The sequence below is a fragment of the Galleria mellonella genome, unplaced genomic scaffold, assembly GCF_026898425.1.
Source record: "Galleria mellonella isolate WM207_F2 unplaced genomic scaffold, CSIRO_AGI_GalMel_v1 utg143, whole genome shotgun sequence".
Lineage (NCBI taxonomy): Eukaryota > Metazoa > Arthropoda > Insecta > Lepidoptera > Pyralidae > Galleria > Galleria mellonella.
The window spans coordinates 2,245,734-2,263,292 of NW_026441997.1; the positions used below are offsets into that span (position 1 = coordinate 2,245,734).

Consider the following 17,559-nt stretch of genomic DNA (forward strand, 5'->3'; position numbering starts at 1 on the left):
TTAATTTCATATAAGATAAGAAAAATAATCTCTACCATTTATTAAACACATTTACATAATAGAACCAATTCTTAAATATCTATTTGTAAACCAATCTTTAAAATGCTCTTATTTCTTAGAAAAATAAAGATATTTAAAATTAAAAGTATAACAATATCATTCGACGATTTGGATAATCGAAAATTAGAATACGATTTAGAGGTTCAATGACCCAGATCCTTTAATAATTTCGCAGAATGCGGTGAATTGGGAACATAGTATTCAAATTAGGTACATTTTTTGGGGCCCGTTTAAGTTATTTCTTCTTATATTAAACGAGACGTACTGAATTGTACTCGCAATTTATATAAAACATTTCATTATAATAATTTTAGAACTTTTATGTAGTATTTAAATCGTTATTTTAAGTGAAATTGTAAAGTAATTATTAAATCATATTTATAAACATAATATATACCGACAAAGCGTTACCATATCATTAATAAAAAACTGGCATTTATTTACGATTTCTTCTAATAATTAAATACTGTAACTATTACATAATAGGTACCTATCTAGTATCTAGTACCTGCTATGCTATAAATTGGAAAACTTAAATGTTTATTAAGGACTTACTGAAAGTGAACAAGTTATTTTAAAAAAATATTTATAGTAACAAAAAAAAAAGCTAAGTAAACTAGGAACAACAAGTAATACCAACATTACTTTTTAATTCATAGAGATATTTTTTAATTAAATTAAAATAATGTTGCTTAGGTACCTACCGCAAAAGCGCCCTATTTGTTCGCTATATATAATGTAGGTAGATACTACAATTCTTTGTATCTATGACAATGACTAACAATGAAAAAATAAACAAATAATTAACATACCCATTTTAAACAATAAACTATACTTATTTATTAAAGGATTTTATCGTCATTTTTCAACCTTACAAGTCCCAAACGTCAATTTTCTCATGACCCAACAAGGGGGATAACATAAATACCAAATTGATAATAATGCACTCGGTAATATGTGGATATTGCAACTTTCGCCTGACAAAATAGAGACTAGAGGAAAGATGCTTTACTATTATTATTACTACTACTACGTGTAGATGTCGAACGACAAAATATTCCCTGCACTGCAGAAAATTTACATAGAGAGCGAAGAGGGAAGTTTGACCGGGCCAAAGGGAAATTTTAACGAGGGTTATATTAGACGAAATGCTTTGAAGTGTTTCATTGGTATTCCATAAAGAGTTGCAACTCTCTTATTGTGTTCCATACATCAGTAGTTATTTTACACATTACCTATATTTCATTGATGTCGCACTTGATAGATTATAAATAATTATGTGTTACTTCGAAAATTTCAAAAATTATTAGGTTCTTATCTACTTATATCTAAAGGTCAACTAGTTCATGAACTATAACCGTGCAAGTTAATATGTTGTTGATCTCGCATGAACTAAAAAAAAATTAAATAAACTACGAACAAAAGAAAATCAACATCCTAAAAAACAAATTTAATTTATGATAGTTTATAGGAAGTTTTATCGTATAAGTAGACGTGATAGCAATAAATTGATGGATTTAAGAAAAAAAAAATCGGGAAACATTTTTTTCTTTTTCGCTCCCTACGTTCCTTTCATTCTTCGCTCGAACGTTCATTCCCTAAAATGACGACGTTTAAAAACGGAAATAACTCTTCAGAATCAGTTTCCTGTGCTGTTGCCACAATGTTAATAAAACAGTATCCACACAGAATATTGTAATGTAATGTAAATACAGAAATTGTACATCATAGATTATTGTAATTTACTATGGTAAAAGCAGTATTTATATCTAGAGCTTACCCTTGACTTGTCCTTGAATTATATCGTTTGAAGGACAAGGACATAATAAAGAAGCCTACGCATCTATTGGCAAGCTTCCCAATAGATAGCTAATATTGTTTATAGGATTAAAAGATACTACTTACTCCTAAGTACTAGTACTAACCTGTGACTTCGTCCGCTCGTTCGGGGATATTAGTTGATAAACCGGATTAAAAAGCTTTGTATCCGTTTTCAAATCAAATACTCTGTTAGATATTGTTTATGCAACTTAGAATGGTTAACAAGTTTATGGCCTACCTGATGAAAAGTGGTGACCGTCGCCTATAGACATAAACAGCACCATGGATAATCGAGAATATATTGTGATGCCCATGGTACGCCTATTATGAACGGATAATACGTATTACATCTTGTTCCTACTATTCAAAGCAGACGTTATCACAAACCTAACCTAACCTAACCTACCTATCACAAAATCTTAGATTTCGATCCACAAGTATAAAAAAAATGCAATAGAAGTGACAATCTCTACCTTCTATAAGTCTAGTAAACGCATTATTTCAGAACGTATGGGTGCATCGACATAGCTAATTGTTTTTATTAAAAAACAGGCCGTAACATTATGAAATGGCCTAGGCCGTGACGCATTTCCTTAGCCTTTCTTTAACCTTCCAATGTTAGAAGTGCTTAAAACAGCGTGAACAAGCACTTAGTGAACCAGTGGCCAACCGTTTAGAGTAGAATTCTTCTGTGATTGCAATCATGAAACATGTTGTCCCTGTGTTCGCACAAAAGGGTGTCGCTGTGGTCATATGTCATGCTAAAATAACAAAATACGTGCTTAAAAATGTTCCATATTACAAATTATTTGGATTTCTAATTATCATGTTCGTATTATATATTAAATGTTAGTATATTTTGTTTATGTACATATTGTTAATATTTACATTCTGTATAATTCTTTGAAGGGAACAGAAATTATAATAATAAGTTTATTTCAAAATAAATGGTACAAACATCTTTAAACTTAGGTGAAACCCTGCAGTAAAAGTAAACAGTTCCCATTCATTCATTCGTATTAATTTAATTGAGGTTTTTAGGAAAAAAATGATTGGAATGCCACAAGTCAGTTAGTAGTGATCATGTATGAAATAAATAGGATGTTTATTAGTCCCATGTTAAATATTTATAATGTCTAATTTTGGAATCATATACAATTATGAGACATTATGAATATTGTAGGTAGATGCCACCTTTATTATCTCATTATTAATGCGTGAGCTAGCAAGGTTATTGGGTTGTTGATATTACTGTAGGTTGTTGGTTCCGTATCATGTACGTATGAACTCTGAACTGGTGCTATTATTACATAGCTGTATGTTATTCTGTCTTATCGATGAATATTTTGCGTGTAGTAAATTGTATCTTTTATTTATTATTGTTAATACTATAGATATGTACGTCATATTAAATATGTCAATATATTTTAAATTTCTTTTATTTGCGTGTTGAATTTTAATTGAAAGAATAAAGAAATAATTTTATTCAAATAAACTTAAATTAAGCATTTTTGAATAATTATTATTATTAAATATTTATTTGTTTTCAACATAGGCTAATTATATTTTTTTAAATAATTATAGTTTTATTTTTTTAAATTGTCGATATAGATAATTTAAGGATAATATCCAAATTATATAAAATGAAATATTATATACTCCTGTTTATTCTTAAACTAAAATAAGCTAAAACTAAACAAGTGATTAAATATTTTTAAATATATTCTAAATACCTACTCGTGAATATAAATATTTATATTTTGCGAGCATCGAACTCGCGACAAACATACGAGGAAGCTGTGTGTTAAACCATTACACATACTAGTAGTGAAAATTAGAAGGAAAACAAATATACAAACTTTTCAATAATTTCACTCTGCTATAGCTTCAGTGCTAAAATAGAAAACAAGGTAATAACCTCCCTATGGTAGGGCGGTAAATTAAGGTAACCCAATGTAATAAAAAATAAACATTCCGTACATTTGGGGGCGCCATTGAGCCGAACAATAACTAAAGTTATTGTTCCTATGGGACGAAGGAAGCAACCTACTTTCATTGAGAGGGTTATGACCCCTACAGAAATGCCACTTCATAATGCAAGCCTTGCGTTAATAAATAAATCAATTAACCGAAAATATAATATCCTTATTTTGTATTAGATATTTTCTAGTGTTTTTAAAAATGTTCATAACTTTAGCTTGACGAGGAGTGACAACGTCGTAATTGACTGTTAATTCTTTTTTCTTTTTTTTTTTATACAACTTAAAATGGCAAACAAGCTGACGGCCCACCTGATGGAAAGTGGTAACCATCGCCTATAGACATGAGTAGTACAATGGACATAACAGAGTATACTGTTTCGCTCATGACACCCCCATGCGTTGCCATTCCTGAGGACTCAGGTGTTATTCTTCTGTACCCAGTAAATTCATTGCCATATCCCACCCTTCAAACCGAAATAGCCATGCAAACACAACTGCTTCACGGTTGAAACACGAATAGGACAGAGTACCCAAGCAATCGACTTTTTACAAATCAATTTCATATAATATTTTGATAGATTATTTTAAAACTGGTCTCTGTCTGTACAATAATACATAGCAAAAAAGTGGTTAAAAAATTTCAAAGCAAAATTAGCAAAGTTTTTAGTGATACACAAACGTACAGTTATATATATATATATATATATATATATATATATATATATATATATATATATATATATATATATATATATATATATATATATATATATATATATATATATATATATATAACTTAGAAACTATGAATCTGATCTTATAATGTATTATATAAAAATTCTGATTGTTTCATATAATATTATATGTGATTTTATATATGATTATTTAGATTGATATAACTATTTATGAACTGATTGAAATAAAGTAAACGCTAAAAGTTAAGTGGAGCAAACCGCAATGCAATAGTGAAAGCCGCATTCAAATCCGTTAAGTTGTTTCTAAGATTAGCGTACACAAACGTACAGACAAAAGATCTCGGTTCAATGCATTGTACAGACAGAGACCAGTTACGACTTTATTATATGAATTGATTAAAGTTTTAATTCGTAAGCAGAGTACTTTTTAAACAATTAGTCAGTACATTTAAAATTCTTTAATATATTTTGAAAGTTGACAGTTAATTACGATGTTGCCACACTTTTATAAGCTAAACTTATGTACACTTTTAATATAAACTAGTTACCTATCTAGGTACCAACGTATATATATATATATAGTTATAGTTATATATATAGACAAAAACATAGCTGTCAAAAATATGGTTTGTCTGTATATGAATTTTTGTTGAAATCCATTCAGACGTTTAGGCGTGATTGAGTAACAATAAAAACCATTCAAATGTATTTACAAACTTTTATATTATGCCTTATACCTAAGTAGGTACAGTACTTTAGTATTATAACTGCTATCGAAAGGATATTCAATTTTTTTTTCTCTTTGTTTCAGTGCTCGGCACATGTCAAACAAGCTTTCAAGTAGCTAAAAGCGCGCTACCATATCAGAGATCTAAAGTGTTCCTGTCGAGCCACAGCTGCAGGTGGAGCACAGTAGGCCCGAGCATGTACCTCGTGTCGCTTGAAATGCACCGACGTTGAGGCGACACACTCGGGCTGTGGCACACCCGTGCCCGCATCAGTACGCCTCCGGCTGGCGCCGAGCAACGATAACCGGCCTCGTCTTGGCTGCCAAGTTTCGATTTTATCCGCGCTCTCACTTCACTTCGTAGTCGCACGTCTGGTGTTGCATACGCTTCTGTGCGAGACGTTGAGTGATATGTTCGACCTCTTCGAACTGGCTGCGTACAAACAATTCGAAATTCAAATGTGATGTGCATTTGACATGACGCGTGTCTCCGCATAAATAAATACCGAGAAAGTATAAAAATTGTGTATTAAAATAGACAGTGTAGTGGAACTAGTGCAATATGACTTCACGATCTAAGGAGAAGGTTGCTGCTGCATTCAGAAAGCTTTTCCGTTCCCCAGAGAAGCTCGATAACGATGGAGCCGGTCCTAGCGGCTCTCCAGCCAGGCGAGGGCTTCTTCGACGTCATAGGTAATTTAGATATATTTTAATTAATATCAGAATTAGGTCAGTTCACTGCAAAATGTTCTAAATTCTTGTAGTATTTAATTTAAAGTTTCTTTAATAAGTTAAACGTGGAAATGCAAAATAGTTTGCTTGCTGGATATAAAAGCAATATGAGATGTCGTAACGGATGTTTTGTGATATTTGATAACAGTAGCGAACAGTCACGTACACCAATCATGTTTATTAGCAATGAGTGTTAGTTGTACTAAGTTGGTGGCCAACGCGAAAAATATTGTTACATCAGCATCTATAGAATATTAGATGATTTCCATAGTTGTGCGTCCGTATTTAATAAAGTATAACATATAACAGCATAATTGTCATATAAGCTACCCGTGTACCATATTACATTCAAATCTGATCAGCCGTTAAGGCGTGATTAAGTATCTAACATTCAAACAAATAAACTGCTTAACAAACTTTTATTTTTGTATAAAAATTGGTTATTAAAATATTTTTAGACAATACGCCAGATTTCCTATTAGTAACTTGAATAGATGCTTATTTTTTGACAAATCATTATTATATATTATATATAATCATTAATATATAATTATTATCTTCTATTGTTTATTGAATATGAATAATTAAATTAGGTATATGTCACAAGACTGATTAAATCACTCTTCAAAACTGGGTAGAAGGTACAGGGATCTTAGATTACCTAAGATACAATACTAAGGCAGCATGACTGAGAAGGAGAATGAAATAAAGCCCTAGCAATGCAGTTGACTAATATGAGTAAAATTAATGGCATTTAGATTAGAAATAAGTAATCATAACTGCGAATATAAGTACCAAACCAAACATAACATCAAACACATACCTACATTAAACATCTATAGTGTAATCACTATCAGTTACGTATTTGAAAGACGTTGTCAATACCTATTGTTGTCCCTCTTATTATTTTCTCCATTACAACTCCTATCATATTAACAAATACCTTGCAAAAACTGTTAGATACTACTAGTATTCCGAAATACTTTTACAATTTTGCAATATTCTTTTAAGAGCAATTAATGATAATTACTTAAGATTTTGTTTCATAAATAAACCGACATCAAACAAAATTGTTTCGATAAAAAAATCATCAAAATCGGTTTAAAATTGGCGAAGATAATATCACACGTTAATAATTTAACATACACGAAATGTGTGATTCGTACCTAACTAAATATAACATATGCCTAATGACAACTATAACCACAGTATAAGTGGTATGCCATAACAATAAAAACGTTAAAGACCTCACTTCCCTCCTTCAACGAGAAAAATAAAATAAAGGATTTTTTTATGCACAAAGTAAATTATTTTAAATGCACGTGAATAAACGGACATAAAACTATTTTATGATTCTTAAAAAAGTTCCTGCATACTGAACAAGTAGTTAGGTATGTTCGTCACCGACCAATTAAAGTACATTTTTATTCTTTGACATTTAAATCATACAGAAATAGACTCAAATAATAAAAACAAATATAGTCTTATATAATAAAATCCTGTGCCGCTACTCAATTTTAATGATTTGTAAATGTTTATTGTTTACTTCAACTTAACAGATAGGATACATATTTTTATGCCATTAAGTAATTAGAATAAGTTGGTTAATGGCACCCCTATCGCCATCTAAAAAAAAACAATATTTAATGGGTCAAATAACTAGTAAATGTAATGTCAATATAGCTAACTGATATAAAATTTACACAATTTGGTGTATTCTATTGTTTATTATTTATTAGTAGATATAATAAAATAGTCTTAACATTTCAACCCATCGATCGCTATAGGTACCCTAAATGATAATGAATGAATGGTAATGAAAGTTTTTAATAAACAATCAATTGATTATACAACCCAGGTGTTCAAATAATCTATTTAGGTTGTTACTTATTTATAGATTTGAATAATACGGTAACGTTATGATGCGTATGCCTTCTATGATAGATACCTATTAATGATTCAATTAGTATTAAGATCAAGGCCATCAATACGCCAGCCGAAACACGCACACGCATATTTACAATACCTACTACCTATTGCTATTAAGGTCAATATTAATTATCGTGTGTTATATATATGGTACCTTACCTATATACAGGTAGCAATTAGAATTTGCTTGTTGCCTAATATAATGTGTCAATGCCGCCTAAAACTTGGCTAGACACACTGTTAGATACGATGTTAGTTTTTCGACATAGACACTTCGATTTTTATTATACGACTTCATGAAACTATAAAAACCAAAAAAACCGAAAGCAGGTGAACAAAATTCGTAGTATAAATAATTCTTCGTAGCGCCCTAAAAACCTTTAGCGCGTTCTACTTTAGCGAATTCTGTAGAAATGTAATAATGAGCATTCCGTGAGTGATTCAAGGAAGTGAAAAACTGAAGCTGCGTCATTACGTATCTGTATCAGTATCAGAGACAAAGACATTGTTTGCATATGCAGAGTTATGTGGTTTTTGCATTGTTGCTAACGTACAGTCGCAAGAAATGACGTATCTATTTACAATATTGCGCTAGTGTAACAAAGACATTACGACAATACAAGCATTTCGTTTTATTGCTCTTAATTACCAATAATGTAATAAATAATAATAACAGCTAATTATAAATATGAGTAGTCTATTATTTAATATATATTTAGTTTATGAATATTAGGTACAGGTCAAATTAATACTTACTTTAATAATGTTGCAATTATATTCCTTAATTACTCTTATTGTAGATCGTTTCTTTACAGGACTCACGTGCTTTAGCCAAATAGCGCTTCTTTCTTTCTTATTAAATTAACAATATTTATATAATATTAATAATTTTTTACTGTAAACATTATGTTTATATATCTTATAGGAAATTTTATTTAATATTGTCCTCGTTAATAAAATTTTGTGTTAATGACCTTTTATAAATTAACAGACGAAATAGGTTACCAATAAAATAAAATATCGTCGATACGGCCATGTTCCTATGATTATTAATTAGTAGTTATTTTTTTATTCTAAAGTTTGCTTTTAATTAAGCAATAAACTAAACACATACATTCACACTCTTGTGTGTTATCATGTGCAGCATTCTGTACCTTGATTTCGTAAAGAAATGGAAAAATAAATAAAAGGACTTCGATATTTCAAGAATATTTAAATAATGTGTTAACAAAATATTTTTTCTTCCATATATGGGCAAAATAATCTTCTTCACAAGTATGAAATAGGATATTACTTGTATTACCAATACTACTTTAATTGAAACACCACTCTCCTAGAGCGAAAATAATAAATTCGCATAATACTCGTAACATATGGCAAACATGTGTTATCATGTGCAGAAAAAATAATCTTCCATTTTGTGTAACAATCGTTTATTTCTCGGAAAATACAACCTGGTACGAAGTTACAGCAATCTGAAAGCAAGTAATCATTAATCGATTCTTTTTTTTTAGCTTTTTTACATCATTTTCTTTTGAATGTCAGTAATACTCGTTAAACTCATTAAAAATATATTATTATATTCAATTTTGAACCGATTTTGTTAAAATTTCTGTGGGACCAATCTGTAAATATATTCTTCTTTTATCTAAAAGGATATCCTTTATTGATATGATTTAAAAATGTTACTATTGAATCGATTTTGATAAAATCTCTATGAGAATAATCTGTATGTATATTCTTCTTTTATCTGAAAGGATGTCCTTTATTGATATGATTTTAAAAATAAACTACTGAATTGATTTTGGTCAAATTTCTGTGGGACTAATCCATAAGTATATTCTTCTTTTATCTAAAAGGATATCCTTTATTGATATGATTTAAAAATTAAACTATTGAACCAATTTTGATAAAATTTCTATGGGACCAATCTGTAAGTATATTCTTCTTTTACCTGAAAGGATATCCTTTATTGATATGATTTAAAAATTAAACTATTGAACCGATTTTGATAAAATTTCTATGGGACCAATCCCGAGTAGTATGGTATGGTAAGTATATTCTTCTTTTATCTAAAAGGATATCCTTTTGATAAAAGAATTATTCAACAAAGATAAAAAAATCAATCGAATTGACAACCTCCTTCTTTTTGAAGTCGGTCGAAAATTCGTAGGTGTTATTTGAAACTATATTCGAGGTACTCTACTAAGATTGATTGCACTAACCCTGAGAATTGCGTCTCACGTTATTGTAATGTTGGGGCATGTCGGGGATAATGGTGTTCCATTTGTATAGATATGTAGTGCGCCATACAGCACATAAACCAACGGACTGTAAATTTGTTTGTATATTATTATATACACCTTCTAGATTAATTTATTTCCTAGTTCTTAACATCTAATATTTATAAATCGAATAAAGTATGTATATAACCTCGCGAGCGACTCTACTTTCATAGGTATACGTAGTACTTTGGGATGCAAGAGGGCATTAAGTAGGTATCAATCAGTATATATTATGGTCACAGAGATAAAATAAAACCAAATTTTTATACAAACTACCTTCTGCAAGCACAGATGTGTCAAACAGTAGCCGCGTAATTTATGTTTTTCATTTAAATTGCATAATATCTTTGTTAGCCTTATCACAATTTTAGCGTTATTGAAACGTAAATATAGAGCTAGTAAAAGTTAAAGTAGCTATTGTAAATCGTCTCTTGAAAATTATTTTACACGCAGTATCACCTAACCTGACTTTATCTTCGTCTATCATACCTCCTTGGTATCCGGCTATTTTCATGCAATAAAAAAAATTATGTAAGCACTAAGTAGTAGCATTAAGAGTATGTATATGTAATACGTACTTCCAATTCCTAAATTAAAATTAATTATTTAAAACCGCTTACCTATATCTTTTGTTAAAGAAATTTTACTGTATTATGATTAAAGGAAGTCAAGAAAATGTAGGTAAGTACTAACCAACTAACCCAATTTCAAAAATAGCTCGCGCTTCACTTTACTTGGCAAGTGGGCAGTAAGATTTTGTATTTTAAAAAGAGAACCAGTGAAAATATATCAGTGTCAGTAGGTAAGAGCTAAGCATTTTTTCGAAATTTCGACACATGCAAAAATAAAATATGTAGCTATGTCAATAGGAATTGGGAGCTATCCCTGCTCTTTTGAGAACAGACTCGACTCAACAGTAAAATGTTTGTTGATAAAAATAATGAGTAGAATACTATAATCAAGTAAGACTTATTTATTATTATAAATAATTTATATATAAATAACTCTTACTAGATAAAGTAGATAAATTCATCTATCTGTATATAGAATAACTCCAAATGATTATAGAATTAAATCGTTTTTATACGAGTAGTATTTTTAAAATCTAAACAGGCCTATTCTAATTAATTTAAAAAGACTTAGTTCAATAGAAATAAAACAATCGAAATATAATTGAAAGTGTAGAAGAATATAGAATGCTTATAATACATAAACACAAATAATGGTAAAAGGTGTGAAGAATGAAAATTAAAGGATATCATCATCATTCTTTTAGTATGTAACCACTATAGAGCAATTTTGATATTCATTATATTTGCAAATTTTCTCTCTTGTATTTATTTACTACTTTAATTTCAATGAATCACACCACTACTAAATAGCGTATGAACATAAAACATACAACAGATTTTAAATTAGACCTTACGAGAAATGACTGTGAAATTCGCATCCAATTTGGTATAGTTTTCACGTAATGGCAGAACAAAAATTGCCTACCTATATGTTTGTATTATTATTTTATATTGCTCTTAGGATTCCCCACATTAATTTTTCTTAAATTTTCATAATGGACAGACATCGTCCAGTTACAAATATATCATTATAAATAGACTTAGCCATATCAGTAGCACAAACACATACAAAACACATACAACAAACATTATATAAACTTAATGTAGTGTTTGTATTAATTATTGATATGCACGACATTCAGTTATCTTATATAATACTTACATACCTATACGTAATATTAATAAATTGATAATAAGTATTATCTCGTTGATTCGACATAATAAGATCAGTGCAATGTAGCTATGTACAGTTAATGTATTGGAAGTTGTTTGCATAATCTATTTTGCATAAATCTCCCGCAAGTCAACGACCCGTCCAAATGTTTTACACCCGTCGTCTTGCCGTATTCCTTTGGATACAATCCAACCGCAAGGTTTGTAATAAGAGAACATTATTTACGACCTATTTTCACTCGTGGATTGATGAAATAATTACATGTGACTCCGCTGACTACCGGTTGAGTACTCCAGTAAATAAATACATCAGGAAATGGCCCAGTGTGCCCAATCTGAATATATTTATATGTATCTCGAAGATAACCTGAATATTGTCATTAGTTGCCACTTTTGGCAGACGGATTGGGAACTGCATTTAGGCTTTGGAGATGTTTTAAGAGGGGCACTACTGCCCGTTTCTTGCTCTCCCTAAGTCGCCGGGAGGTTAGAAATGGGAAAGTTAGTTGGAAACCATCGTGACAAATTTATAGTTGAATTCGTCACCATGGGCTAAGTGACTTTTCATCCTCACCAATCATTCGTAACTGGTGCCCTACCAGTGTATACCGATAAAGCAGGCGGGGTTACCATTCCATTATTATCCATTAAAAACGGTCCTTGGTCATCTTTTATGACACCTACGGGAAAAAAGGGGTGATCTTTTCTATGTCAGAACCACACGGTATGATATATGAATACCTAAATATATTGGTCATAAAATATTATTCTTGTTCTAATCGATTTTTACTTTGGATGACTAAGTATCATTATCAACTAATTTGCAGTTAATAGTTTATAATTATTATCGTTAACTGTCATATTTATATTTAATAAGATCTCAATAATTTCTCTAATTCATTAAATTATTATTACTTAATTCTCAATTTTTTACTAATTTATTTTTAATAAAGTTTATGTCACTAATTTTAATAATTTTCAATACATGAAGCTGGTTAATAGAATATTTTTTTACACCTAAGAAATTCGAAGTAAGCAATCCGAAAACACTTAATTTATTTTTATATAAGAAACTAATTAAGCACTATGTTAATCTAACTGTGCAAATAAGAAAATTGAATTAGAAAATATTTAATTACTATTATACACTAATACACAATTGATATATGTAACTTAACATTGATAGATTACAGCGGTCTGTGGTTTGACCACTGTTGCTTGTGTAAATTTATAAAACATCTACAAATAGGTAGGTATGTACTCAAGTCTATTTACGTTATACTTTATGATTAAAAATAACGTTACGTACTTTACATAAACTATACTTATCTCAAGTTATGAACTTGCTTATTACATAATAAAAACGACAACTTGTTAATAACAACTTGATATTGTTTTGCACGTAGGATTATTGATTAGTAGATAGAGTAGATGTACCACTTAAAATCTAAATTATACTTGCTTGTTAATATTATAAATATAAATTTGTTATTAAAGCGCCAAAAGGTAACACCTTTTGCCACTTTAATAGCTTAATCAAACTTCATATTTGGTAACACATACTTAGTACCTACTTGTAACTGAGAGGGACATAAGCTACTTTTTCTCCCAGTTATTTTAGACACCAAGTCATTCAAACGACGTCGCAAATAATCTACCAGTATCTAAATAAATTAGAATAAAGATCCAGTCCGCACAATATTATGTGCCTATGATACAAATGGTGCAAACGACCTTACTTACTTAAGCACAATGCATTCATTCTGAATACATAAATAGCTGTTATAGCCATTTAAAGTGCGCAATGTAAGTACTTATAATCTATCTTGTTTGCAATAAAAGGCATAAATAAAATGTTAACAATTTTATGTTAATGGTAAATTAACAGAGCTACATTACCTATCAGATTGCAATTATAGTATTTTTGTGTGGCTGGTCCTCGCTCAAACTCTGAAATTTTGCTGTATCCTATCTACACATGTAAATCAGAAAATGCAGAGAGTACCTAAATCTATATAATAATCTATAATAATAATAATTTTATTTGGTATGATTCTGAACTTCTGGCTTCTGGGTGGGAACATTTGATCTTATTAATTAAAAGTACCTTACAAAATCTACTTAAGTCAAGCGTACAAATATTGAAAACAAAAAGTATAATAATTTAATTTTAAATTTTTTGTAACATTTAAACATTACGAAATTATATAACATTAATTAAAATATTAATGAATAAAATACAATTTATTCAGTCAATTACATTAAATAGTTAAAATAAATAATATAACAATTGGATATCGAATGGTCAACAATAAAAATGAGATGTACTAATAGAAATAAAAATGTCAAAAAGTAAGATTTGTATTAAATGAACGATAATACGTACAAATTTCCACCATTTTAATCTGACATGAAATCCCTAACAGAGTAAAAACACGATTCAACTAGCCATTTATGCAATTTGTTTTAAATGTCTTTCCAGTCTAATGAAAAAGAAAAACAAAAATGTAATTTCTGACACAGAAGACATATTTGTTTAATTAGTAAAAATGAATTGATAACTCCGCCTGTGTTAACAGTAAACGCTGGTGCCCATCAGTGAGAGATGACAGGTGAGGATAAAAACAGGTCAGTTAGTTCTTTTGGAATTCATCACGGTGGTTTCCAGGGGGAACCCCTTGCGCGTCAACCTGATAGGGTAGGTATATTGTTAGCAATGAGGCAGTTAAACCCTATTAGTAACAATCCCTTTTTCCCAGAAGACACAAGTTAAGTAGGTAACTAACGTTAAGTTAAAATAAGTAGTAACCTGAGAACCATATTACTAATCGTACAGACACTAACATTATACGATTTAAAGAGTAGTTAGTTACAAAAAAGCGTCATAGGTCCCATAGCATATTCTGTTAATTATCCATTTTATATAAGATCACGATTATCACTTCCTAAAGAAAGATTATTTCAAATCGTTTGCCAATTTTGCCGTTCCCAGTAGAATATTAAAATTGAATAAAGACTCAAACTGGACACTGGCTGAAACTGGTTTTTTCTTTGGAATGCAGTTGTGCGATTCCCACGGTGGGTGGACACATAAGCATTTGTGACTCAGGTTGTTATTACATTCTAAAATACCTACCTAAAGACTTCTGCGCCTTGATAACGTCAGAAATTAGTCAATATTCGAAAGTTAACTGGTTGGAGTTGAGTAACTAATTTAGATGAATATCTAAATGTCCTTAAAAACTTTGAGTTTAACCTGTATTATTTATTTGGAATTAAATTCCCTACATATAAACAAAGCACATTACATTTACTAGGTATTTACTACATTTTTGGTAATAGTTACCTGTAATTTAACATCATATAATTGCATAAAGATTCACAACGATGCAACTTTGTAGTTAAATGTCTAGTAATTACAATTACCTACGTATTATTAACTTTCACTCAATAAGACATAGTTTATTTGTCGTGGCCATATACCTCCTTTTTGAAGTCTGGTAAAAATTTGAAAAAGGCACCCGAACCATAAGCAATGTTGCACACATTCATTTTATGTACATACTTTATGTACAGAGACGGCGTGAGTCCAGCAGAAGCAGCAGCGAGCTTGCCACCTAGTCCTGGCGCCACAGGACTAGTAAAGAAGAAGGCAGCTGGGGCCAACGAGGTTCGAGAGCGTGCTGCTGCGGTCCGCACACGCAGACTCATGAAAGAGCTTAAAGAAATACAGCGATTGCAGGACAGCAGGCCTGATCCTGTATTTACGGTGTGTACTGATTTTATTTTTAACTAACTTTTGCCCACAACATGAATTTTGGAAGTAATAGTAGTAAACAGTACCTACTTCTCGACGAATAATAATGATGTACATTTATCGATATATTTTTTTTTTACTTTCAGGTGGAATTAGTGAATGATAATCTTTTCGAGTGGCATGTGAGACTGCATCAGATAGACCCTGAGAGTGAGCTAGCTGGAGACCTTCGCGAACTGCATATATCTCATATTCTGCTACACCTCATATTTCCAGAGAATTTTCCGTTTGCCCCGCCTTTCATGAGAGTAATTGAACCTAGGATAGAGAAAGGCTTCGTTATGGAAGGTGAATATACTCTTTAGTTCTTCTAGTTTAGTCTGTATCAACAGAAAATATTTATACCACTGAAGTGACAAATGAGCATGTGGTGGTAAGTTGTTGCCGTAACCTAAGAACACATACAATACCAGGGGCATTACGCGCGCATTGCCAACCCAAGAAATTTGTTTAACCCTTTTTTCAAGAAACCCATTCTGTAGTGTATAAGAAAAGCTTTGAGAATTTAATGAAAATATAAACAAATTAACATTTGAACTAACATAATAGTTACTGTTACTGATTTATAGCAGTCTGCTGATTTTCATTTGTCATTAGCATATTTAAGAATTTTTTTTTCTTTAAAAAGGATGCGTATAACTCTCAGGCACGTCTTTGCACATTAGATGAAATTAAAAATTACTGAAAATTTATATCGATTTCAACATAAACATTTAGTCAAAATAATTTGTTTCTTTACTCTCAGGAGGAGCAATCTGTATGGAGCTGCTGACACCTCGCGGCTGGGCGTCAGCGTATACAGTAGAAGCCGTAGTGATGCAGTTCGCCGCGTCAGTGGTGAAGGGCCAGGGACGAGTAGCGCGGGCACCGCCGAGACCTTCCCGCGAGTTCTCCCGCCGTCGAGCGGAGGAAGCCTTTCGCTCCCTCGTCAAGACACACGATAAATATGGCTGGGTGACGCCAGCCCTGTCCGATGGTTGAATCGGCATGGTTCGTACAACATTGACATCATTAATATTATAATTAGTTATAGTGAGATATCTACCTACTTATCAAAATATCCAACTGAATAAATTGATCCTCATATAAAGGAATATCAATTTTTATCGGAAGTCTAAAGTGTGGACTAGAAATATTTCTTATTTATATATATCTGAATGTAAAAGATCAAATATTGCTAATTCAGAAAAATGCCAATTACGGAACATACGATATTTAGGTATCATAAAATTTAACCTAGTTCCATTTTACCCTCTATCTTAGCCCTGGGTGTCGTAAAAGACGGCTAAGGGAACTAAATGGTTAAGGGATGGGCAGCAGCGTCCCTCTTAAAACATCATCAAAGCTTAACTGCGGTTGCCACCCTGCCAAGATTGGCAACTACTGATAAAACCATCCTATGGTAGGCCTATGTTCAGCAGTGGACAATTAACGACTGATATAATAACAATAAGAGATTAAATATTGTTGAAGTATAGTTTATTGTGAACTTTATATAGCAACCCTAACTTTGTTTATGGTATTATAAAATAAAAAAAAAAAAACTTCTTGTGTGTCAATGACAGAACTGAAAAAGGTTGTTTTTTTTATTTCTCTTCTCCATCGTTAATAATCCATTTAGTTGACTTGTAATAACATATTTATTTGACGTGTAATAACAATAATAATCATAACAGGTTATGGCCCAGCCTGATTTTCCATTTATATGGTATTGTAATTATTCGTACAAAACTAGAACAATTTCCACAAGTCACAGCCGCCATTTT

The 17,559-nt window shown here is 30.9% G+C and overlaps 1 protein-coding gene across 1 annotated transcript; it reads left to right on the plus strand.

The window, feature by feature from the left end:
• Nucleotides 1–5,842: 5,842 nt before the first annotated feature.
• On the plus strand, nt 5,843–16,802 carry LOC113516992 (ubiquitin-conjugating enzyme E2Q-like protein 1). Its single transcript, XM_052903624.1, has 4 exons — nt 5,843–5,978; nt 15,553–15,745; nt 15,880–16,081; nt 16,539–16,802. Exons 1-4 carry the CDS (start codon nt 5,848–5,850, stop codon nt 16,772–16,774), a joined length of 762 nt encoding a protein of 253 aa, XP_052759584.1. The 5' UTR covers nt 5,843–5,847; the 3' UTR covers nt 16,775–16,802.
• The last annotated feature ends 757 nt before the right edge of the window (nt 16,803–17,559 follow it).